Below are 25729 nucleotides of genomic sequence, written 5' to 3' on the forward strand. Positions count from 1 at the left end.
GAAGATACCATTCAAGTGGCAGAAAGGGAAGAGGAGCTGAAGAGTCTTCTGATGAGAGTGAAAGAGGAGAGTGAAAAAGCTGGCTTTAAACTTAACATCCAAAAAACTAAAATCATGGCATCCGGTCCCATCACTTCATGACTAAAAGTTGGGAAAAATGTGGAAACAGTCACAGATTTTATTTTCTTGGAGTCCAAAATCACCATGGATGGAGACTGCAGCCATGAAATTAAAAGATGCTTCCTCCTTGGAAGGAAAGCTATGACAAACCTAGACAGCATATTAAAAAGCAGAGACAAAGTACGTATACTCAGAGGTATGGCTTTTGCAGTAGTCATGTATGGATGAGAGCGTTAGATCATAAAAAAGAATGTGCACCAAAGCACTGATGCTTTCAAACTGTGATGCTGGAGAAGACTCTTGAGAGTCCCTTGGACAGCCAGGAGATCAAACCAGTCCATCCTAAAGGAAATCAACCCTGAATATTCATTGGGACGACTGAAGCTCCAATACTTTGGTCACCTAATATGAAGAGTCAACTTATTGGAAAAGAGCCTCATCCTGGGAAAGATGGAAGGCAGGAGGAGAAGGGGACAAAGAGGGTGAAATGATTGGATAGCATTATTGACTCAAAAGGCATGAGTTTGAGCAGACTCCGGGAGGTAGTGAAGGACAGGGAAGCCTGGCATGCTGCAGTCCACAGAGTTGCAAAGAGTCGGACACAACTTAGCGTCTGAGCAATAACAACAAAGTGCCAGGCACCATTCTAGGCACTGGCCACATAGCTTTGAATAAGAGGATAATGTCTCTGCCCTTAGGGAGTTTACTTTTGTTTCAGATAGTGGTAAATGCTATGGAGCAAAAGAAAGCAGAGGCTGGAGGTTAGAGGAAGACATCCAGAGCATGCTGCTGTTTTAAATCCAAATGAGATGAATGAAGAAGGGTGGGATATATGAAAGTCAAAGAGGTAAGCAAGCCACAACAGTAATCTCAGGTGTCAAGAACAGAGTGAATGATGGCAAGAATGACAGAAGAATTGGGAGAGACAGAGCAGAGGCCAAGTCATATGGAGCCTCAAAGGCTGGAAGAGTTAGAATTTTTCTAAGTCATGGAAATTCACTGAGCTATAGAAAGATACAATCTCAGTTTCTGGAAAATCACTGTGGCTAATGTAAGGGATGGGAGTGGTATAGAAGCAATAAGACTGAATAGAAGCCTATTGCAGAAGTGGAGGAGAAAGTTAATGTTGATTTAGATTGGCAGATCATGATCAGTGATGAGAACTGGTAAACTTTCGGATATATTTTTAAGATAGAATTGACATAGCTTGCTGATAGGCTGAATATAGATGTACATGTGATTTTGAAAAGAAAGATGAATTGAGTTCTAGATTTTTGGCTTAAGAATTAGGTGGTAACATTTACTGAGAGGGCAAATAGTATAGATCAGGGAGAATTTCAAAAATCTTAATCTGGACGTGTGAATTTTGAGATATTGAGTTGACATATTATTGTAGAAATCTGGGTAGAAGTTATGGCTAGAGATAAATGTTTAGTAGTCATAGTATATGGCTTCCCTGGTGCCTCAGACAGTATGCAATGCCAGAGGCCTGGGTTTGATCCCTGGGCCAAGAAGATCCCATGGAAAAGGAAATGGCTACCCATTCCAGTTTTCTTGTCTGGAGAATCCCCACAGACAGAGGAGCCTGGCAGGCTACAGTCCATGGGGTTGCAAAGAGTTAGACAGTACTGAGTGACTAACACTGGAGTCATAGTATATAGATGACATGGTAATAGATGCCATTACAGAAGAGCGGTGTTTAAAAAGAGATGAGAAGATGGTGTAGGTCACAGAGAGATAGCATTTGAATTGAAAGGATGAGAAGGAGGATGAGCTAAAATTTTCTTTAAAAATACTTTATCACACAGATTTAAAAGTTTGACAATGTAAAAAGTTTGTAGCATTCTTTTGAGTAATTACCCTAGATTTTTTGCATTCAGTTTTAGAAGTGACACAAAGTTATATAATTACCTTTAAAAATTATTACAAAAATATATTCTGATATTTCATCATTAGAGCCAGATTAGGACACATGTCCAAGGATCATAGTGCCATTAGAACATAAAATAACAATAGTTGTAGCAAAAGAAAATATAATTTACTGACTTCTTACTGTGTTTCAAGCAGTGTGTAAGCTTCTTTATGTGCATTGTTATTGTTTAGTTGCTAAGTCGTAACTGAATCTTTTGAGACTCCTCTGTCCATGGGATTTCTCAGGCAAGAATACTGGTGTGAGTTGCCATTTCCTTCTCCAGGGGTTTTTCCCGACCCAGGCTTTGAACCTGTTTCTCTTGCATTGGCAGATGGATTCTTTACCACTGGGCCCCAGAGAAGCCCCTTTATGTAGATTATAATATCTATTTACTTTCCACAAAAGCCCCTTGGAAACAATTGCATTATCTTTTAACAAAGCATCTGAGTTTCAGAGAATTCAAGGACATGTCCAACATCACACAGTATTTAAAACTGTAAGTTTGGTCATTCCCAGAGTCAATCTGATACTACCAGCAGTGTAAGAATTTTTCTTTAAGATCGGTACCTTTAAAAAGTGGTAAAAGTCTTTACTGTCTTCAGAACAAGTCTCCATACATATTCTTTCCTGTAGTAGTTGTACTGGCAATAACCAGACTGTCACCCTATTGAGTATTTTCTTTACACTGAACAACTTGAATGTGGAGCCAAACTACCAGTGTTCAAACTCCATCTTCATCTCTGATTAGCTTTGTGATTTTGAGAAACTTATTTAAACTGTTAGTGCTTCCATTTCCTCAGCTGTAAAATGAGGAGGATACTTATTCATATATTGTTGGATTGTTGGGAAGCTTTTTTTTTTTTTTGTATTGGATTGTTGGGAAGCTTTAATAAGGTAAAATATGTAAAAGTGTTTACAAGAGTACTGGTATGTATGCTCTATATAAATGTTATAATCATAACATAATTGTAATCATCTCATTATTACTCTGAAAGGGACTTTATTACTACTCAAAAGATACATGAAGAGAAAATAATAAATATAAAATAATTCTTCAAAAATTCTTTATGTACATATGAACAATTTTTAACTTGTGTCAATGAACATTTTAGTAATATACAAATAATATGCTATTATTGAGTTAATTATAGAATGACTTTAGATATGCTGTTGCCAGGTTATCCTTTAATGTTGTCTAATTCTTTTTTTGTGTGTGCTATAGGAAGTTTTTGTGCTATAGGAAGACAATTTTCATGTTCTTTTGAGTTTTAAAGCATAATATGATTTGATTATGTCTGCAAGTCTAGTATCTGTCTATGTCATTGCTGACCTTTTCGCTTGTTTTAATCCTTTGCATTAGAATTAACTTCCTCTCACGGATTGCTTTACTTTCAGTGCCCTGTGGGGGAATCTTAACTAAGCGCAAAGGGACTATTTTGTCTCCTGGATACCCTGAGCCTTATGACAACAATCTGAATTGTGTGTGGAAGATCACAGTGCCAGAGGGAGCTGGCATTCAAGTAAGAATATTTAAGTTTTTCTTCTTTCCATTGTATATTTGAAGTTAATCTTTTCATAGATGACAGGATGCACATAATTTCTAGAATCTCAGCCAGTGCTTTTGACTTACATGGCTGAATTTTAAAAAAGATGTGTGTGTTCAATCACTCAGTTGAGTCCGATCCTTTGTGACCCTGTGGACTGTAGCCCGCTAGGGTCCTCTGTCCATGGAATTTTCCAGGTAAGAATACGGGAATGGGTTGCCATTTCTTCCTCCAGAGTATCTTCCTGACCCAGAGATTGAACCAACATCCCCAGTGTCTTCTGCATTGCAGTGGATTCTTTACCTGCTGAGCCATCAGGGAAGCCCTAAAGAAAGATGCTTACCATTAATTTTTTTCACCTGCTGCTGCTGCTGCTGCTAAGTCGCTTCAGTCATGTCCGACTCTGTGCGACTCCATAGATGGCAGCGCACCAGGTTCCTCCGTCCCTGGGATTCTCTAGGCAAGAATACTGGAGTGAGTTGCCATTTCCTTCTACATTTTTACCTTCAAGTAACAGAAAAACAATTCATGACTACATAGCAGTTAAGAAAAATATGTTGCCCCACATAACATTGCATCTTTGAGTAAGATGGTTTAAGCGTTGTTTATTGCAAAGGTTCAGTGTATCATTCCTGACCCAGGTTTTTTCCATCTCTGTCCTGCAATACTTAGCATATTGGCTTAGTGCTTGGACTTCCTCTCTCATGGTCTTGAAATAGCTATAAAATCTCTAGGCTTAACAGTATTTCTCAGAAATGGATGGAATGGAATGTTTCTATGTTATGTACTTTTATAATGACTGAGAACTTTTCACAAACCTTCCAGCAGAATTTCCATTCTCTCCTGTTGACCAAATTTCAATCATATCCTTTCCTAAGCCATTCCCTGGGCAATAGCAAAAGACTTACTATGATTTGGCTTTGAAAAAATCAAGATTAGTTGTCTGGATCTGGCAAGGGGCTTATCCTTCTCTGAGGTACACAGCTGTCACTCAGTTAAACGAGAGTGCTCTCTGTCAGCAAGGAAGAAGAGTGCTGTTCTACAGACAGTCAACAGGATCTACCGTATTACTTCAGTGGTGACCATTTTTATGGGGAGCACTTTGACCAGCTACTCTGTTTGAGAAGAAAATTGTTTCTGGGCAAGTAGATAGCCTTTTACTGCTGAGTCAGTGTTTATCCCATGGAACATGATTAAACTTCACAGAATATTAAACAGACTATATTTCACGTGTGGATGTGAGAGTTGGACCATAAAGAAAGCTGAGCACCACCGAATAATTGATGCTTTTGAAATCTGGTGTTGGAGAAGATTCCAGAGAGTCCCTGGGATAGCAAGGTTATCAAACCAGTCAGTCCTAAAGGAAATCAGTCCTGAATATTCATTGGAAGGTCTGATGGCTGAAGCTAAAGTTCCAAAACGGTGGCCACCTGATACGAAGAGCTGACTCATTAGAAAAGACCCTGATGCTGGGAAAAACAGAAGGCAGGAGGAGATGGGGACGACAGAGGACGAGATAATCGGATGGCATCACTGACTCAGTGGGCATGAGTCCAAGCAAATTCCAGGAGATGGTGAAGGACAGGGAAGTCTGGTGTGCTGCAGTCCATGGGTCACAAAGAGTAGGACACGACCAAGCAACTAAACTGAACTGAACTGATATTTCATAAAAATAACTTGCCATTCTCCGATTGAGTCATAGGGTTTTCCTTCAGAAACTTGAGATGCGTATATCAGTCATGGAAAAAATAGCCAACACATGATTCATTAAAACTGAACTTAGATAGAAATATAATTTTCAATAAAAAGTAAATTTTTCAATTTAACTTGATAACTTTTCAGAAAATTAAAAAAAAATACTTAATAGATGTAAGGTGTTAAATAGGTCAGTAAATCAATGAGAAAATTTGAAATGTACGTCTTCAGTTTTAAAAACATTAGCAGTCAAAATACTGCTTATATTCTGGCTAGTTGTGCTATTATTTTATGGTCAACTTTTAAAATTTGAAGATAACCAATCCACTCTATCCTGTTATTGGTAGAATTAGCAAAGATTTGAGGATCGTACATGTTCCAGATTGCATAGGCAATCTGAAATGAGCTGATATCTTTAAAATCTTCATGGAACACTTACTGTATTGTCTGGTTATACATTTACGAGAACTATATTAGAGCATCTATATATTGGCATCAGCTTGTCCATTTTTATCTCATCTTAAAATAATAAAACCCCTGGCATTTTCCCTCTAGTTCTCACTCTATGTTCCCAGTCCCCTGTGATGTTGCTTCAGCTTCCAATGCTCTATTTGAGTCACTCTTATAATGATCACTGAGGAACATGCCATTAAATCCATTGCATTGCTCATCTTCCTTATTTTGTTAGCAACAGTCTGTCCTGTCCATTCTCTGTCACTCTGAAGATATCTTTCCCCTCCATTCTACCTAATACTCTCTTGAATTTTGTTTTGTTTTCTTTTCTACATTTATAGTTGTTGCTTCTACATCTAGGAACATGATCTCCTCTTCTTCAATTCATCAGATATGGTGTTTGTGAGACTCTGTGTTCTTTGTCCATCTCACATGCACCATTCTCTGTGCCACCTTGTCTACTTGCATAGCTTCAGCTACCATTATGCGCTGATGCTGAGTCATAGTAGATAATTAGAAAACATCCTTTTAAATTAAGGATTGAATAGATGATGATTTCCAAACCTAATATTTAACCCATACCTTTCACCTAAGCTTGCCCTTTATCCAACTGCCCACTGGACATTTTCAGCTAAACTTTTTACATCTCTTTTATATATACATATGTGTGTGTGTGTACTTATTCATTTTGGCTGTGCTGAGTTGTCATTGTTGTGCACAGGCTTTCTCTAGTTGCAACGAGTGGGAGCTACTCTCTAGTTTTAGTACATAGGCTTCTCATTGGAGTGGTTTCTCTTGTGGAGCATGGACTCTAGGGTGCATGGGATTCAGTTGTACTGTGTGAGCTTAGTTGCCCTGCAGCATGTGGGAACGACCTGGTGTCCCCACATTGCAAGGCAGATTCTTAATCACTGGACCACCAGGGAAGCCCCTAAACTTCTTACACCTCTAATTCAACCTGTTCAAAACTGACTTCATGGCTTTTTTTCTCAAAGTTGTGAATCTTCGCCATTTTGCTCTCTCAGAATGAACCCTTCATCCATTCAGTTGCACAAGCCAAAAACCTTGATGATTTTCTTCTGTGTCCAAGTGCACAAAGAACTGTATCAGTTCTGTCTTTCACAAACCTCTCAAAGTCTATTTTCTCCATCCACACTCTTACCACTCAAGATTAGGTGGCCATCATCCATGTTCCAGGTTCTTATTCTCCTCCAATCTATTCCTCACAGGGCAAAGAGAGTAACTTTCTAAAAATAATAATCTAATGCTCTAAGTTTCCTGCTTTACAATACCTCGATCATCCTCTCTATCCTGAACTCCATGACACAGCTGATTACGCCTCTGTGCTTTGTCCTCATATCTTGCCTCTATTTCACTTCTTTATAGAAACTTGACTCTCTCTTGCCTCTGGACCTTTGTGAATGTTGTTCCTTCTACTGCCAACACTCTCCATCATCTCCTTTATTTGGTTTATTCTTCCTCATTATTTCTGTCTCACCTTAAAAACAGTTCTTGTGGAAGACCATCCATGAACTTGAAGCAATGTTAAGCCCTCTTGCTACATGTTCTCATTGATCCCTGTAATATCCTTATATCATAATACCCGTCACATGTTACTGTTTTGATTTGTGTGCTCAGTTGCACAGTCCTGTCTGACTTTTTGTGACCCCGTGAACTGTAGCACACCAGGCTTCTCTGTCCATAGGATTTTCCAGGCAAGAATACTGGAGTGGGTTGCCATTTGTTTTTACTTAATTACCTGTAAGTTCATGGGGTAAGTAACTAAATCTTTTCTGACAGCTAGCACAGAGCCTAGCGGTCTGTGCTCAGTAATTATTTTTCAAATAAACCAATGAATATTTCCAAAAGCAGTGACGTTTTAGGTGACTTTAAGGAGTTAACATAGAATAATGGACTAACATGACATCTGAAGATAATGTTATGTTCTCTATCACTGTCCTGGCAAACACTGTTCACAACTAGAAACCTTGTATCAATGATGCTATAAGATCTTTCATTGAAGTAGCATTGTATTTAATGATTGTACCTTAGAAAACAAAATTTGAGTTTAGCATAGTATTGATCAAAGTTACAGATTGTGAAGCATATTTTAATGTAAATACTGTGTATAACTACAAAGTGCTTTTTCCTAATTAACCTTGCTAATTTTATATGTCCCTTGAGAAGGAAATGGCAACCTGCTCCAGTATTCTTGCCTGGAAAATCCAATGGACAAAGGAGCCTGGTGGGCTACAGTCCATGGGGTCACAAAGTCACACATGACTGAGGGACTGAGCATAGTTTTAGATGTATCACTAAATCATAGAAAATTATAACACACACACACATAATGTAGGACATATTTGAAATTTCACTAAATTCACCTAAAAGCAACCTGGCTAGTACACCAGATTTAAAGTAATGTTTATTATCTTTTATTTTTTTGTGCTAAACATATGTGCAAATAAAGATTTATATGAATATTTGATAAATCATATATGAAATGGGATAACCACTAGTAGAGAGAAGAAACATTTGGAATGCTGAAAAAGTTACAAATAGAATGATTGAGAATTTTTGGGAAATACCCTCAACAAATAAACTAACTTATTATGTTTCTATTACATGAGTGGGAGGAGTATATTCATTTTTTACCCTGTATGTTTTAGCAAGGTATATTGGAGGGAGAATTTCAAAGGAGCTACAATTAATAGTAACAGAATTATCAAGCAAAGAGCAATCTTTAAAGTAAAATGGGATTTGGATGTCTGTATAAGGGATGTCTCTATAAGGGATATCCAGAGAAGACAATGGCATCCCACTCCAGTACTCTTGCCTGGAAAATCCCGTGGATGGAGGAGCCTGGTGGGCTGCAGTCCATGGGGTTGTAAAGAGTTGGACACGACTGAGTGACTTCACTTTCACTTTTCACTTTCATGCATTGGAGAAGGAAATGGCAACCCACTCCAGTGTTCTTACCTGGAGAATCCCAGGGGCGGCGGAGCCTGGTGGGCTGCCGTCTATGGGTCGCACAGAGTCAGACACGACTGAAGCGACTTAGCAGCAGCAGCAGCATAAGGGATATCTGGTTTTAGTTACTGAAAATTCATTACCTCATAAAGTTGTCCTGTTGTCATAATGGACAACTCCATCTAATCTAAAGTTCTTCTGAACACTGAGTCTGTATCTTCTCCTTTTAACGGCTTTTATTTGACTCTTATTTAACTTTCCGTCATAATGAATCTTCAACCATTTACTTAACTCTCCTACACCTCTATGTATGCCAAACAACATTCACAACTTGCCCAGAATCCTACTGGCAAATTGCATTAGTTTTCTGTGACTTCTGTAACAAAGCATGAACTCAAAAGTTTAAAACAACTGAACTTTATTCTTTCATGGTACTGGAAGCTGCAAGTCCCAAGTCAGTCGTACCGCACTGAAACAGCAGTGCCGACGGGACTGCGCTCCTGCCGCGCTCCACCTCCCCTCTGCGCAGGCCCCAGGGAAGACTCCTTTCCTTGCCTCTTCCGGTTCCTGGTAGCTGCCATCATTCCTTGGCTTCTGACTTGTTCAGTCACTAAGTCTCGTGTGACTCTTTGCAACCCCATGGACTGCAGCACGCCAGGCTTCCCTGTCCTTCACTGTCTCCCTGAATTTGCTCAAACTCATGTCCGTTGAGTCAGTGATGCCATGCAACCATCTCATCCTCTGTCATCCACTTCTCCTCTGACTACATCCCTTCAATTTCTGCTTCTTTGATCACATTGCATTCTCTTCTTCTATGTCAGATCTTCCTTGACATCGTATAAGATCATCTGTGATTGCCTTTAAGGCTCATTTAAATCATCTAGGATAGTCTCCCTATCTCAAGATATTTAGTTTATTCGCATTTGAAAGATTCTTTTCCATACAAGGCAATATTTATAGGCTCAAGGGATCAGAACCTTATTATTTTGGGGAGTCATATTCACATATAAATGTCCAGAATTAAACAGATTTCCTTCCTCTTACAAAGGTAATAAGTTTTCCTGGAGATATCTACATTTCTGATTTTGCCATCCCTCTGATCTCAAAAACTCAGGGGAAAATATTTTAAAATATTTTCTGTCACTTCCCTCTCCTATTCATATCATACAGAAAGCAGTAATTTCTACTATAGCAACGCATGTGACATCTAGGTCCCCCTTTCTACCATTCCTGGCTACTAGCCTACTTTATTAATCTTTCTTTGCTTCTCATGTGGGTCACTGGAATCAACATTAAAATTGTCTTTTCATTTTTATTTTCTTTACTAATTGCAGTAGTTCTGTACTTAAACCATAGTCCTGATTAGGCTCCCTCAATTCACCTTCTAAAACCTTCAATGAATACTCCTCAATTGCATAATTATTATGCTGGTATTCAGTCTATATAGCCCTTCTCTCTCTCTTTCTCTCCCTTAGCTAAGATACATTAAATCCTCAGTTCATACTAGGCACTATTCTAAGGTAAAATTACTTTAAATTTTACAACAAATCTGTAAATAGGTGCTTTATTAAAGTGATTAATGTAAGAGATCTATGGCACAGAGAGATTAACAATTCTTTTAGAGTTACATGCTATGGAGTAGAGGGAACCAGGAAGTTTCAAACCCCAGAATTCTAATATTTCTTGTATTTATCCATTAATCTTTATTCTTTCTTTTTTCTACTTCTTCTAACTTTTTACATATTTTCTTCTATGTAAATGCCCTTCACTGTGGCTAAATCTGATTACTGATGGTTCACTAAATCTACCCCATGGCTTGTCTCTTCTGCATTTTTACTGACTCAATAACTTCTTTCAGTGTGGAACCTCGCAGTACATTTTGCTTATTTCAAATATCAACTCCTACAAAAATCCTTACTTCTGTTTACTTTTTCTTGTTTTTTAAAGCCAAATGTGACTTTTTCTTTTCTTGACTTGAAAAGAAGGAAAAGTCAGATATGAAGAGAGAATTGACCATTTTTTAAGGAGCTGGTGATTATATTGCAATCATACAGTTTTAATTCCAGTCTTCCTCCTGTCCTGGAACATTGCCTTTCAGCCTAACGCCTGTCACACAGGCAGGGTATCTGTTGCCATGTGGCGCTCACCTCTGGAAAAGAGGTATAAGCATTTATTTGAATGGAAGAATGGTGATGGCCTATTTTGTGGATAAGAAAATTTTTAATGAATACAATTGTTAGAAGTATTTAGTAAATGAGTGAAATGTTTACATTTATTACAGACCTTAGCTAAATAAAAATAAATTTATTTGAATAACACTATTCCTTTACCTTCTCCTAAACTATAAAATATGTAATAGACAAAAAAAAATAGATAACATCCATAGTTGTGAGGGTTCTGTGGGTTCTTGCAAAAATTCAAGCTGTGCCAAGTGAAGTGCAACAAAGTAACACATGCCTCTTTCTTTAGATAAAATTTAATAGACATGAGAGAATTATACTCAGCATTTCCCTTATCAACTTTGTGAATCTTCACAGTGATTTAGTTATTATGATGCTGTTTATAAAAATATAGTCATTTATAAAACTAATCTTTAAAAGACATATCCAAATCAGTTATAAAGTATTATTTTTGGTTATTCATATTTAAATATATCAAAAATACACATGGGGGATTATTATATTAATTTGTAAAAATACAATAAAAACAGGAAATTTAACAAAGGTTATACAAAGTAAAACATAATAAAATGTATCCAGGATAAATCTAGTTCAAAAAGCATATATATTATAGATTATTATATGGTGGTCTATGTGGACCAAAAATCTGCTTATATCCTAATAGGTAAAGCAGATGAGAAAATTCAGGACACAAGAATCAAACACTCTAAAACAAAACAAAACAAAAATTAATCAATTGTCTGGAACATGGCTTAATTCAGATTCTAGGCACTAAGACATTGGATTAACGCAATAAGGTGGTGACGGACATTCTCAATGCTATAACCAACAGTGAACACTGCTAGATGCCTCAGAGGCTTTTATTATAAAAGTCAGTGTGTGTATGCCAGTGCCATAAAGGCAATGATCATTTCTGTTAAAATCCTTCCATGGAGAGCCACAATCATATCGTCCAGGCTTTGAGCTCTCTCTTCCAGAAGAGTCGAGTGGACTATAGTATACGCATCGCATTAGAAGTATGTGTTCTTACAGATAATTATTATTTCATAGGTGCAAGTTGTCAGCTTTGCTACAGAACATAATTGGGATTCTCTGGACTTTTATGATGGGGGAGACAACAATGCCCCAAGACTTGGAAGTTATTCAGGTAAATAGAGAACTAAGTTTAATTAAAATACATTATAATTAGGAATGTAAAATCTCTCTCCCTCTCTCTCTAAAGCACTCCCTAGATCTCTGACTTGGTGGTTTTAATTTTGCTTTTTACAAACTATATGCAAAGAACTAAACTACAAGGTAGAAGTTTGAAAGGCTTTAAAGACAATGAAATTGAAATTGCTATTTAAAGCCTTACTATACATTGTTACTGTATTTGTGTAATTATTTATTGATGCTTTTTGTGTTAATAGTAATATTTTTAGCTGAGCCTTGACTCAAGAATAGTATATATGCTCCTCTCCCTTAAAAAAAAGAATGAGAAGTAATAGTTAAAAATTAGACAATGCTTGAAAATTATAATATAGTCACTTGATAGAATGTTATGCAGCCATTAAAACAATTATAGAGATTATGTAACATGGTATGTGCTACAAGGTACTGTTGTATGAGAATAAAGAGAATAAGAAATTAATTCTATGAAATGAATTAAATTATATAAGATTAATACTATATACATATGTATCAAGACCAGAAGATTTTATAATTTGTTATGGTTTGTGAAGGTAGTTTGTGCATTAATCTAACAGCTTCTTACAACATATTTAGGGTGAAATGAAGTTTCATTTTAAATTTAACTGTAGGTTTTACTTTAATTTTGGTTATAGTGTTTAACTCTAGAAAAGTAAACATGGCTAAACTATGAACTTACATGTTTCAGATACAGAATTTTGAGTGTCATAAAGTTTTTAATAGATTTTAAAATGGAGCATGTTAATCTACTTTTCAGTAACACCGTTGAAGAAAGCAAAGAAGAAGTATCTAGAGTAAGAGTAATTTGGTTTAGGCATTACAAATATTCTGGAAATAGATTTAGAAAGAAATTTTTCTTGGATAAATTGTAAGAATTTTTGTATGTATGCATTTGTCTGTAATAGACTTAGTATAATACTTTCTGAATGATAAGTACAATAACTAAATGATAAAAAGTGATAAATAATAACAGCTGTTGATTGCCAAGTGCTAGCTCTGTGTGAAGCTTGTCATACATTTCCTCATTTGATCTTTCCAGCAGCCCTGGTAGGTGATTGACACTAAAAGAAATTAAGTTGCCCAAGGTTGTACATCTAACGTTAGAATGAGACTGGAACCCAGCTGGTGTGACTCCACAGTCAAAGCTCTTAGTCACTAAGATCTTCTAAGAGATCAAAGACAGTCAGAGTGACCTTTGAGTTTCTGTTCAGCTCTGTCTTCACTGATTCAGTTAGGACAGTATAAGGCAGAGAACAAGTTCAGCTGGGTGGGGGGAAACAATTGTGTGTTTTGTAATGAGTTTGTCCTGGTTTCTCTTATAGAAGACTCAGTGGTTAAGGTACATAGTGTTGTGGAAAGTAAGTATGAAGTAACTAGAAAATTACCAGAAAAATGTTGGCAGCACTGTCAACTCATATGCTTGTTGAATTTTATCTTGAGACACAGTTGACAGTTATTTTTATGCTTGTCATTTGAAATTGCTTGAGTTGTAATCTTAAGGATCTTAAACTATTAATGTCAGATAGTCAAAAAGTAATTGGTTCAAGCAGATATTTTCAATTCAATAATTGAATAAATTAAAGTTGATTTCCTATAGAAGTTCAGGAAACAAGATTATAAAGCATTTGCTAAGAGACAAGGCTAGCACTAGTTCATAATTGGCATTTTTTTTAATGCTAACAACCAGCTTTGCTGTTCGTGTAAGAAATATCAAGATACTTCACCTGATATAGAAGAAAGTGTATATATTTAAATATCACAATAAGGGGTGATAAATGAATATTTCTTTAAACACATGTAAAATCTTGTTATTATTTCATAAAAACACATGCAAATTTTAAAACTAAATTTATTATCTTGTACATGAATTACTGAAATCCACATGAAATTCAAAATATTTATTTTAGGTGACTAGTAAAATTTTCTGCTTTTCAACAGCTTTGTTTGCTGTTACCTATTTTAGCGAGCTGTCTAATGTGCTGTCAAAGGTCTGTCTCCTTGGCGATAGTCAAGAACAGTAATATGAAAGACAAATATGTGAGAAATATTTTTATTTAAAAATTCCTATAAAACATTTTAATAATATATAATTTCAGTGATAACTTGTTGGCTGATTAATAATTAAGTTAGTTTTATTATATTACTTATTATGTGATCACTGAACCATGTTTTCAATTATCATTTCAGGAACAACAATACCCCATCTTTTGAATAGTACATCTAATAATCTATATTTAAATTTTCAATCAGACATCAGTGTTTCTGCTGCAGGATTTCACCTTGAATACACAGGTAAATAAAATATTACGTGCTGTTCAAGAAAATTGAGTAAAAACATATTAATTTTGAATATTGCTTTTCTGAATATATAAATTAAATGGACTTTGTCAAAATAGAACGTTGTCTTTAAGATTCTGAAGTGTTTATTTAATTCAACTACAAAATTATGTGTATAAAGTTCTGATGATTTTAATCAGAATTTACAGGTATTTTCTTTTTTTTTAATTGTAAATGCACTTAACATAAGATTTGCCTTCTTTACAAAAATCTTAAATGCACAATGCAGTAGTGTTAACTATAGGTGCTATGTTGTACAGCAGATTTCTAGAACTTGGCTCACCTTGCTTAAATGAGACCAGTTGACCAACAGCTCCTCATTTCTCCCTCTTCTCAGCCATTAGAAACCACCATTTTATTTTCATGTCTAATGAGGTTGACTATTCTAGATACTCTGTATAAGTGGTATCATGTAGCATTTGTCCTTCTATGTCTGGCTTATTTAAATTTTTCTTATTAAAGAGACTCACCTTTCCATCTTGAATGTTCTTGTCTCGCTCATCAAATATTAGTTGACTGTATATGCAAGGGTTTATTTCTGGGCTCTCAATTCAATTACATGGGTCTATGTGTGCATTTTTATGCCAGTACCATACTATTTAAGTTATAATATCTTTGCAGTGCAATTTGAAATCAGAGAGAATGATATTTCTAGTTTTGTTCCTTCTCGGGATTACTTTGGATGTTTGGAAACTTTTGTGGTCCCATATGGAGCTTCCCTGGTGGCTTTGACTATAAAGAATCTGACTGTGATGTGGAGACCAGGGTTCAATCCTTATATCAGGAAGATCCCCTTGCAAAGGGAATGGTTACCACTCCAGTATTCTTGCTTGGAGAATTCCAGAGGCAGAAAACCCTGAGGTCACAAAGTATTGGACATGACTAATGCTTTCACTCTCATGAATTTTAAGCCTTTTTTTTTTTTTCTTATTTATTTGAAAAAAAAAATCCCATTGGAATTTTAGTAAGGATTGTATTGATTCTATAGATGGCTTTGGGCCATCTTTGGAAATACTAGTTCTCCATATTCAGTTCAGTTCAGTTCAGTCGCTCAGTCATCTCCAACTCTTTGTGACCCCAGGGACTGCAGCACGCCAGCCAGGCCTCCCTGTCCATCACCAACTCCCAGAGTTTACTCAAATTCATGTCCAGTGAGTTGATGATGCCATGCAGCCATCTCATCCTCAGTCATCCCCTTCTCCTCCCACTTTCAATCTTTCCCAGCATTAGGGTCTTTTCAAATGAGTCAGTTCTTCCCATCAGGTGGCCAGAGTATTAGAGTTTCAACTTCAGCATCAGTCTTTCCAATGAATATTCAGGACTGATTTCCTTTTGGATGGACTGATTGGATCTCCTTGCAGTCCAAGGGACGCTCAAGAGTCTTCTTCAATACCACAGTTCAAAAGCATCAATTCTTTGGCGTTCACCTTTCTTTATAGTCCTACTCTCAGATCCACACATGACTGCTGGAAAAACCATAAGTTTGACTAGACAGACCTTTGTTGGCAAAGTAACGTCTCTGTTTTTTAATATGCTGTCTAGGTTGGTCATAACTTTCCTTCCAAGGAGTAAGTATCTTTTAATTTCATGGCTTCAATCACCATCTGAAGTGATTTTGGAGCCCAAGAAAATAAAGTCTGTCACTGTTTCCATTGTTTCCCCATCTATTTGCCATGAAATGATGGGATCGGATGCCATGATCTTAGTTTTCTGAATGTTTAGCTTTAAGCCAACTTTTTCACTCTCCTCTTTCACTTTCATCAAGAGGCTCTTTAGTTGTTCTGGACTTTCTGCCATAAGGGTGGTGTCATCTGCATATCTGAAGTTATTGATATTTCTCCCAGCACTCTTGTTTCCAGTTTGTGCTTTCTGCAACCCAGCATTTCCCATGATGTACTCTGCATATAAGTTAAATATCTCCTTAGTGGGGGAATATTTCGTTTCTGGTAATTTAAGAATCTGTCCACTTGTGGGGGCAGACCATATTAACTAAACATAAACATTTTAAAGAACTTCCTTATGTACGCAGAAGCCTCCAAAATCACTGGTTGAGATATAAGAACATAGTAACCTCTGTAAGAGAAAACTGTATATTTTAAATGAATAGAAACAGGACCTTTAAGAAAATTTTTTATAAATTAGTTTCAATATTTAGAAAAAGCAGAATATTTAACCAGTAGGGTACTGGAAAAAATAATGTGTGTGTGTGTGTGTGTGTGTGTGTGTGTGCATTACAAATAAGGTACGTCTATTAACTTTTCTGAATTGAGAAGATACCCATTTTACTGCACATCTTTGGTATTTCATTTCTGAAAATCCCTGAAATAAAAGTTCTGCCCACAGGGTAACATAAGGAAGTAATCACATTGGGGAAATAACAGTCTCATAATCACACTATGAATACCAACAACAGATGCAAAAGACATTAACATTTGCTATAAAAAGGACAGATTTTGTGTTTTCTTTCTTTTTAACCATGAAAGTAGGCTCCTTCTGAATTCCTAAAGGAATATTTCAAGTTGTAAAGGTTTCAGGAAACATGGCAGGTGTTCTATCTTGGGAAAAGGAAATTTGGCTGAGATTCCTTCTAGCAAGTGAGTGTTTTCTCTATCTGAGTTTCCTACTCACTCATGAGGTTTTTCAGGGAAAAAAAACAATCTCGATTATATGATGGCACAACATATTAGACAGATAAGCCTTATTTTGTATTTACTTAAAAGGGAAATGCTGACAAGTGGCTGATTTTTGTCATATAGTTCAATTTTGCTCCTTTAACTTTGGACCATGTCATTTTAACTTTGAAATGTGTTATTATGATTATGATCATAGAAATCTGATGTTCCTTCTGCTCAATTTATCATTCTCATGCCTTAGTCTCATTGATATTTCTAAAGGCCCACTTTGATCATTTCATATAATTATTTTCCTGTTATCTACTGTAAAAAGGCAGCAATTCATTTCTTCTCATCTCCTTATTGCCTCCCAAATGTGAGAACAAACTCACTTGTTTATTTATCAAATTTTTATTGAATAGCTACTAGATGTTAGGTATACTTTCTAAATGTAAGTACTACATATTTCTATCAGATCCAGTCCTAAAAAAAAAAAACAAAGCTTCAGAGTAACTGAAAACAAGGACATAGAAACAGCAATAATTGCAAAATTACAGTGTAAAGACTGTAAGTATAGTTTATGTAAGTTGATGCTTTTCTAATAATTGTACACTATAGTTATCTCAAAGTCTTATTGAAAATCCAGATAATGAGACTCCACCCCAGTAGATAAGTCAGTCTTTATGAGATTCAGCAAACCATGTGTACTTTCATCAACTTCCCAAAGTTACTTTCACAATGGCTAAAATATGATATCATATGTAATGTAGATGATGACACAGAGAAGGTAGTGATCAAAACTCTTAGGGGTTACTTGTGGTAGAGTAAGGGAAGACTTCACCAAAGGACAAATATAATTGCTTTTTTTCCAGGTAAGAATTAAAGTATAGCTATGAAAATAGCTTGGCACTTTTAAAGGACCTCCTAGAAAGTGAAAATGTTAGTCATTTATTGGGTCTGACTCTATGCAATCCCATGTATGTAGCTTTCCAGGCTCCAAATCCCAGGCAGGAGTACTGAAATGGGTTGCCTTACCCTTCTCCAGGGGATCTTCCTGACCCAGGAATTGAACGTATGTCTCCTGCATTGCAGGCAGATTCTTTATTGCTTGAACCATGAGGGAAGCCCTTCCTGGAATGTAGGTGGACATAGGATAATTTATGCTGGAATCAGACTTAGGTTCCTGTCTTGGCACTGCCATTGATGGCTTTGTGACATTAGGTGATTTCTAAGTTTCCCTAAGAACCCAGTTTCCTCACCTGTAATATGTGATAATAATAGCATGTTATTTGAAAGATTGTGTCAGAGTTCAATAAGATCAACCATACAAAGTGTTTCTCATAGGACCAGGTACATAGCAAACCCTCAGTAGATATCATGCTTTTCTAATAATGAGATGAACCCACATGACTGGAGTTGTTATGGAAGATTAGATTCAGGAGATGACAGACAAGTTTATTTTGCAGAAAGAAGAGATTCATTGAAAGGGTTTCAATTTGAGGAATAAGATAGAAATTTCAAAGTCCCTTTTATTTTAAAAAGTGATGAATGCGTTGCAGGAAGAAAATATCCTGAAGAAAATGAGTAGCAATGGTTCAAATGAGAAACTCTGAAGATGGTTGTTGTGGTTTTGTAAATGAAATGTTAAAAGATGCAGGAAATAATGAGGTAAAATTGAAAGATTTATGGCCAGTTCAGTGCTGGAGATGAGAAAGAGAGAAGTGTAGAGGATGATTATCATGTTTTGGTGTTTCGATTTTTACTTTAGATCATATCTCTTTGTATATGATCATAGTTTTTCTTAATTTCTTTGGCAAGCTGATTAATTTTTTAGACTTTTTGTTTGATTTTTAGAACTTAGACATGGAATTAAACAAAGATCAACATAATTACTTGTATTTATCTGTAATATTAAACAGCACACCTTGTAGTGGGATCTAGGAACCAAAAATACTTCCTAATTTAACTAATGATAGTACCAGTTTAGGGACAAGCTTTCAAGAATGAAACTCACTCATGTTTGTTTTGGATATTCAGGGTCTTTTGTGTTTCCATACAAATGGAAACTAGGAATAAAACTACCATATGATGCAGCAATCCCACTACTGGACATATACTCTGAGAAATCCACAATTTAAAAAGACACATGTACCACACTGTTCACTGCAGCATTATTTACAGTAGCCAGGACATGAAAGCAACCTAAATGTCCATTGAGAGATAAATGGATAAAGAAGTTGTAGTACATATATACAGTGAAATATTACTCAGCCATAAAAAGGAATGAAATTGGGTCTTTCATAGTGATGTGGGTGAACCTAGAGTCTATCATACACAGTGGAAGTAAGTCAGAAAGAGAAAAACAAATACCATATATTAATGCATATATATAGAATCTATAAGCATGGTAGCATGGATTAACCTACTTACAGTGCAAGAATAGAGACACAGATGTAGAGAACAGACTTGTTGACATAGTGGGGGAAGGAAAGAGTGGGACAAATTGAAAGCGTAGTATTGACATATATACAGTACCTTGTGTAAAATAGATAGTAAGAAGCTGCTGAATAACACAGGGAGCTCAGCCCAGTGCTCTGTGATGACCTAGAGGGATAGGATAGGAGGTGTGGGTGAGATGGAGGCTCAAGAGGAAGGGGATTTATACATTTATAGCTGATCTACATTGTTGTACAGCAGAAATTAACAAAACATTGTAAACCAATTATACTCCAATTGAAAAAAAAAGAATGAAACATATGAAAGGTTCATTTGGTGCTACTTGCAACATAAGAAAAAAAATGGTAGATGGATACAACATTTATATGTATGTAATCATCCAATAATCACTCAGTAATCTTTATATTTTATAGTCAGCTTATTAGCCTTCTTAATTTTATCCACAAATTCGTTTTGCCGTGTAACATAACATATTTGCAAGTATAACATAATGGTAGTAAAAATCCTGCCTACCATACTGGAACACTGAGCATAGGCCTAGTCAACAGACTAAGGATGTTCTGTAGGAATTTTGAAGAGAATTCAAGAGATTCATGAAGAAAAGTTCAGTTTGGGTAAAGATTTTTTTCTGCCAGTAAAAGCTGTTAAAAGTTATTGAAGGATTATGTAATCCTTTCTGGAAACTTTTGAATTTAGGATTACATACTTGTCTTCCAAGGTGACTTTGAAGACTATTTTCCAAAGGATTAGAAATGGGTTAAATGTCTTCTCAAAGTTATTTATTTGCCAGTTAGGATTTAGAGGTTAGACAAACTATAATAATCAATAAAAAACTGACTATAAATTCAGTGTTCTCTTAATACGTATTCCAGATACATAATTCAGAAGAAATATTCTATAGCAGACAAAAATTATTTAGAATCCCATTTTTACATCTATTCTAATCTTTGATTTCCATAGATGAAAAAACATTTGATTTTGAGTAATAAAATTCTAGAAAACAGAGATTAATATTTCTACCTTTTGGTCTGCAAATACTTTAAAAAATCTTTTTCCAGCTTTATTGAGAAATAGTTGACATACATCACTATTTAAGGTATACAGAAAAGGTGGTTCAATTTATATATGTTGTGAAATGATTAATACAATAGGTTTAGTTAACATCTATCATTTCATATAGATACAGTAAAAAGAAAGGGAAGAAAGCATTTCTCCTTGTAATGAACCTTTAAGATCTACTCTCTTAACAAACATATATCATAGAAAAGTGTTAACTATAGCCATCATGTCATATGTTTCACCCCTAGTTACATTACACTCATTTATCTTATAACTGGAAAGTTGTACCTTTTGATTACCTTCATGAGTGTATTTATTAGTATTTCAATTTCTACTCTCTTAGAGGTTGTAGTTGTTCCACAAATCAGGGTAAATTTTCTAAGTTACACACAAAGTGAGATAATAAATATAAATTTGAAAATATTCTCAATTACATTTTTCTGAGATGTTGATATATTAATGTTATGCTATTAAATTACCTGATATATAATGAGATAGCCAATAGTAATAAAAAGATTTTTTAAAAATCAGTTTTTCCTTCTGTTAATAACAAAAGAGAGACATTGAAGAGAAAGAAGGCAGGCAGAAGACACGTTTGCCTAGAAACCTTGGAAAGCCCATCTAAGGCAAATATTTATACCAGAGTTCCAGAGTTATAGGATACGGCTTTCTCTGCTTAATCAAGATAAGCTAAAACACTTATTAAAAAAGTCTGATTTACATTTTTCTATTTTCCGATATGAGCAATCGTAAGTTGACATGAAGCTGCATCATTCTTTGTGTTGGACACTGTACTGGTGTTCTGGTTTGATAGTCATGTGGACTAGTGTGGTTAGGGGTACTCAAGTTCTGTTTCAGTCGCCATGTAAATAGATGTAGATGCTCTGAGTTAGTATATTTTTTCCAACATTGTTCACATTCTTTCTGTTTACTGATCCACAAGAGCACTAGAAGGTGGGAATCTATTCATCAGTTTGCATGTGTGTGTGTGTGTGTGTATTTTAAACATATGTGATTCTGGTTATAATTGTATGTCTTGCATAAATGTATTTGTTGCTAGGGAAAATGTTCCTAGTGCGTGGAATGCCGTTAATTGCATCAGTGTTGGTTCAGTTCAGTTCCGTTCCGTTCAGTCGCTCAGTCGTGTCCGACTCTTTGCGACCCCATGAATCGCAGCACGCCAGGCCTCCCTGTCCATCACCAACTCCTGGAGTCTACCCAAACCCATGCCCATCGAGTTGGTGATGCCATCCAGCCATCTCATCCTGTGTCATCCCCTTCTCCTCCTGCCCTCAATCCCTCCCAGCATCAGGGTCTTTTCCAATGAGTCAGCTCTTCCCATAAGGTGGCCAAAGTACTGGAGTTCAGCTTCAGCATTGGTCCTTCCAATGAACACCCAGAACTGATCTCCTTTAGGATGGACTGGTTGGATCTCCTTGCAGTCCAAGGGACTCTCAAGAGTCTTCTCCAACACCACAGTTCAGAAGCAGCAGTTTTTCGGTGCTCAGCTTTCTTCACAGTCCAACACTCACATCCATACATGACCACTGGAAAAACCATAGCCTTGACCAGATGGACCTTTGTTGGCAAAGTAATGTCTCTGCCTTTTAATATGCTATCTAGGTTGGTCATCACTTTCCTTCCAAGGAGTAGGCGTCTTTTAATTTCATGGCTGCAATCACCACCTGCAGTGATTTTGGAGCCCAAAAAAATAAAGTCTGACACTGTTTCCACTGTCTCCCCATCTATTTCCCATGAAGTGATGGGACCAGATGCCATGATCTTAGTTTTCTGAATGTTAAGCTTTAAGCCAACTTTTTCACTCTCCTCTTTCACTTTCGTCAAGAGGCTTTTTAGTTCCTCTTCACATTCTGCCATAAGGGTGGTGTCATCTGCATATCTGAGGTTATTGATATTTTTCCCGGCAATCTTGATTCCAGCTTGTGCTTCATGCAGCCCAGCGTTTCTCATGATGTACTCTGCATATAAGTTAAATAAACAGAGTTAAAATATACATGTACATGTTACATAATAATATGTGACAAATTTTGTTTAGTAGATTGGTTAATACAAGGTACATTCTGTTGAAAAAGTCTGTATACTTATCATTGCTGATTTCTCCAAGACCTTCAACTAGTAGCCCAGCTCATATTGAATTCATCCGTTATCACCAACTTCTACATTATTCTCAAACCATTATCTTATAATGATAAATATTAAATGCCAAGTGATAATTATATTAAAAATCATTAAATATGGTATAAACCTAGAAATAATAGTTATTTTGTATCCATTATTTAAAGAAAAATTTCATATTGAAGACCTGCAGTATTTTTAAAATAAGATCTTCACTATCATTGAATACAAGCACTGGTCCAAAGACATATGGTTCAGTTTCTGTTGATTTCTCTTGCATGCGCGCTAAGTCACTTCAGTCATGTCCGATTTTTTGCAGCCCTATGGACTGTAGCCCGCCAGGCTTCTCTGTCCACAGGGTATTCTCCAGGCAAGAATACTGGAGTGGGTTGCCATGCCCTCCTCCAGGGGATCTTCCTGACCCAGGGATGGAACCTGTGTATCTTAAGTCACTTGCATTTGCAGAATATAAATCCTGGGTTTTTGGTTATTTTCAAAAAATTTGTACATGGATTGTCATGTCAAATTCATGAAGTGTTATTTTTTTCTTTTTACATAACAGTGTTGCTGGAAGTCTTAGCAATAATTAAACTTCCTTCTTCTCCCTTTCTCCCTCTCTCATTGCATTAAGGACTCATTAAAATCATTATGGAATACTATATATGTATATATTCAAAATGATCAAATACAAATGTTATGACTTACACCATTTTCTCCTTCAGATTGCTTTGTGAACAAAATTAGAAAGAATATTTTTGTTTATAAATACATTTTGAAAATTGGACTGAGGTTTTAATGTTTTCAGTCAGGGTAACTGCCCACAGTAATTTAACAGCAGATATAATTAATTCTGTGCAATTTTTGATGTGGATTTTTCCCTGTACTCATTTTATTTGCTTTTGGCTATAGCACCTAATTCATTGAACCAATTCCCATTAAAAAAGTTCATTCAAAAAGCATCTTTGATTGCCAAAGACACAATTTTACAAAATTTATACTCATAAAGATGAAAATGACTCAGTATGTTGATTGGCTAAGCTTAGTTAAGCAGGAGAGAGCTGTTTGAAACATTTTACAAATACCTTTTCTTTGTTGATTCCTGCAAATAACCTACTGGTATTGTTACTTAGAAAGCAATGAAAAATAATAAAGAAGACATTTTTAAACTACTGAGTTTAATCACTCAGTTTTGTAAATTAAAAAAATGACTTAAAAATATGAACTGCAGTTTTTTAAAGATATTTCTGTTTTATTTTCTTTAGTGCATGTAAAATAATTGAATGCAAAAAGAAAAAAATGAGAGGGGTTGTCAATATATGACTTCTCTTTCTTATCTAATTCCTTCATTACCTTATTTCCTTCCCTGAGACAATCTTATTAAACAGATTAGGGGGTCAAACTCAAGCTTTTCTAGGAAAGTAGAAGGCAATATGTTTTTATACCCCCAAATTCCCTACTAATTCTAATTTATCTACTAGATTTTATTGTTATTCAGTTGCTCAGTCATGTCTGACTCTTTGTGACTCCATGGAATGTAGTACGCCAGGTTTCCCTGTCCTTTATTGTCTCCCAGAGTTTGCTCAAACTCATATCCATTGAGTCAATGATGCCATCCAACCATGTCATCCTCTGTCACCCTCTTCTCCTCCTGCCTTCAATCTTTCCCGGCATCAGGGAAAAGGAAAGATACATCCATCTACTAGATAAGTGATGTTATTATTTGCATTCCATTATATAAGTTTTAGAAATGCAGTAATATATAAGAAAGTGTATAAAAATCACCAATAATTTCATATCAAGAATCTTAACTACTGCTAATATTTCACATATTTCCTTTTGGTCATTTTTCTCTATGATTATCTGCATATATGAATTTTTAACATACAAAATTGTTATTGTATAGTCTATAGAGTTTATATCATGTTTTAAGTTAAAACTCTTTGATAAATATTTTGCTATATCTACATACATTATGGAAAAGAAAATCTCTCTTAAAAACGAGTCTCATTATTTTGTGGCATCACTGTGCACTATTTTCTTTATCCTCACAGAGGAGAAAATCAACACTTGTGGAAATTAGTAGTTTTCTATGTATATGACCTGACTGGAGTACTTGATAGAAAGAAAAGAGAAATGAACATGTACTGAATTTAGCCTTCTTAGCAAAAATGATCACAAAACTGACCTTAATGGTAAAGGATAATAAATGTACTGTTCAGAACATCCAATACACTACTTTTCCTTGTTCTAAAGTAGACTCTGGGAGTTGGTGAGGCCTGGCATGCTGCAGTCCATAGGGTCGCAAAGAGTCAGACACAGACTGAGCGACTGAACTGAACTGAAATGAACTGAAAAGGAAAGTGAAACCATATTGGCCAGATGTATATGTTTACATCATAACTGTTCATTTGGTTAATCATTCTTAGAAAGCTTTCTATGAAATCAGATGAATTTAATGTATAAGACTCATTAGTGGGTGTTGAATGGAGATGAGAGTAAATGTAACACCATTTTTGTCTTTTCTTGGATTTCAAAAGTTATATGGAAAGTGAGACGTTAACTCTTAAAATTTTAAAAGTAGGTCACAATTTAATGATAACTTAACTTTCCTGGTTCTATAAATTCAAGATTACAAAAGATCAAGAAACATGGAGCTTGACATATGTTTAGAGACCTAGCTAATTGTGACACCAGCATTGAAATTCTGGTCCACATGACTCAGTCTCCTTTCGGAGTACCTCAAGTGCATTCCTAAATGACCAGTTTACTCCTCGTCTTTACTACCTTACTTTCCAATCTAGCCACAACTCTATCAAGTCACTGCTTTTATTTAATTTTCCATCCTTTAATTTGTAGCTACTCTCACCATTATGTTCTTAGATAAAGTTTCTTCCATTTGCAGAGAGAGACATTTGTATTTATTAAGAAATATAATAGGATGCTCTTTCTTTTTTATTCTATTCATTCATCTTTATGAAAAATGTTTATTGAGTGCTTCCTTAAGACTGTGTACTTTAAGTCACCCTTATGGAATTTATATTCTCAGAAGAGGATAAATATTGAACA

General features: G+C 35.7%; 1 protein-coding gene across 1 annotated transcript in view; it reads left to right on the plus strand.

Annotated features, from left to right (window-relative positions):
- Positions 1-25729, plus strand: part of CSMD3 (CUB and Sushi multiple domains 3) — a 1309925-nt gene that overhangs the window by 1141929 nt on the left and 142267 nt on the right. The window contains exons 36-38 of the mRNA XM_043483744.1: positions 3428-3552; positions 11925-12021; positions 14250-14354. Coding sequence (XP_043339679.1) covers positions 3428-3552; positions 11925-12021; positions 14250-14354 — 327 coding nt within the window. The remainder of the gene's footprint in view (positions 1-3427; positions 3553-11924; positions 12022-14249; positions 14355-25729) is intronic.

Source organism: Cervus canadensis, chromosome 12, assembly GCF_019320065.1.
Source record: "Cervus canadensis isolate Bull #8, Minnesota chromosome 12, ASM1932006v1, whole genome shotgun sequence".
Taxonomy (NCBI): Eukaryota; Metazoa; Chordata; class Mammalia; order Artiodactyla; family Cervidae; genus Cervus; species Cervus canadensis.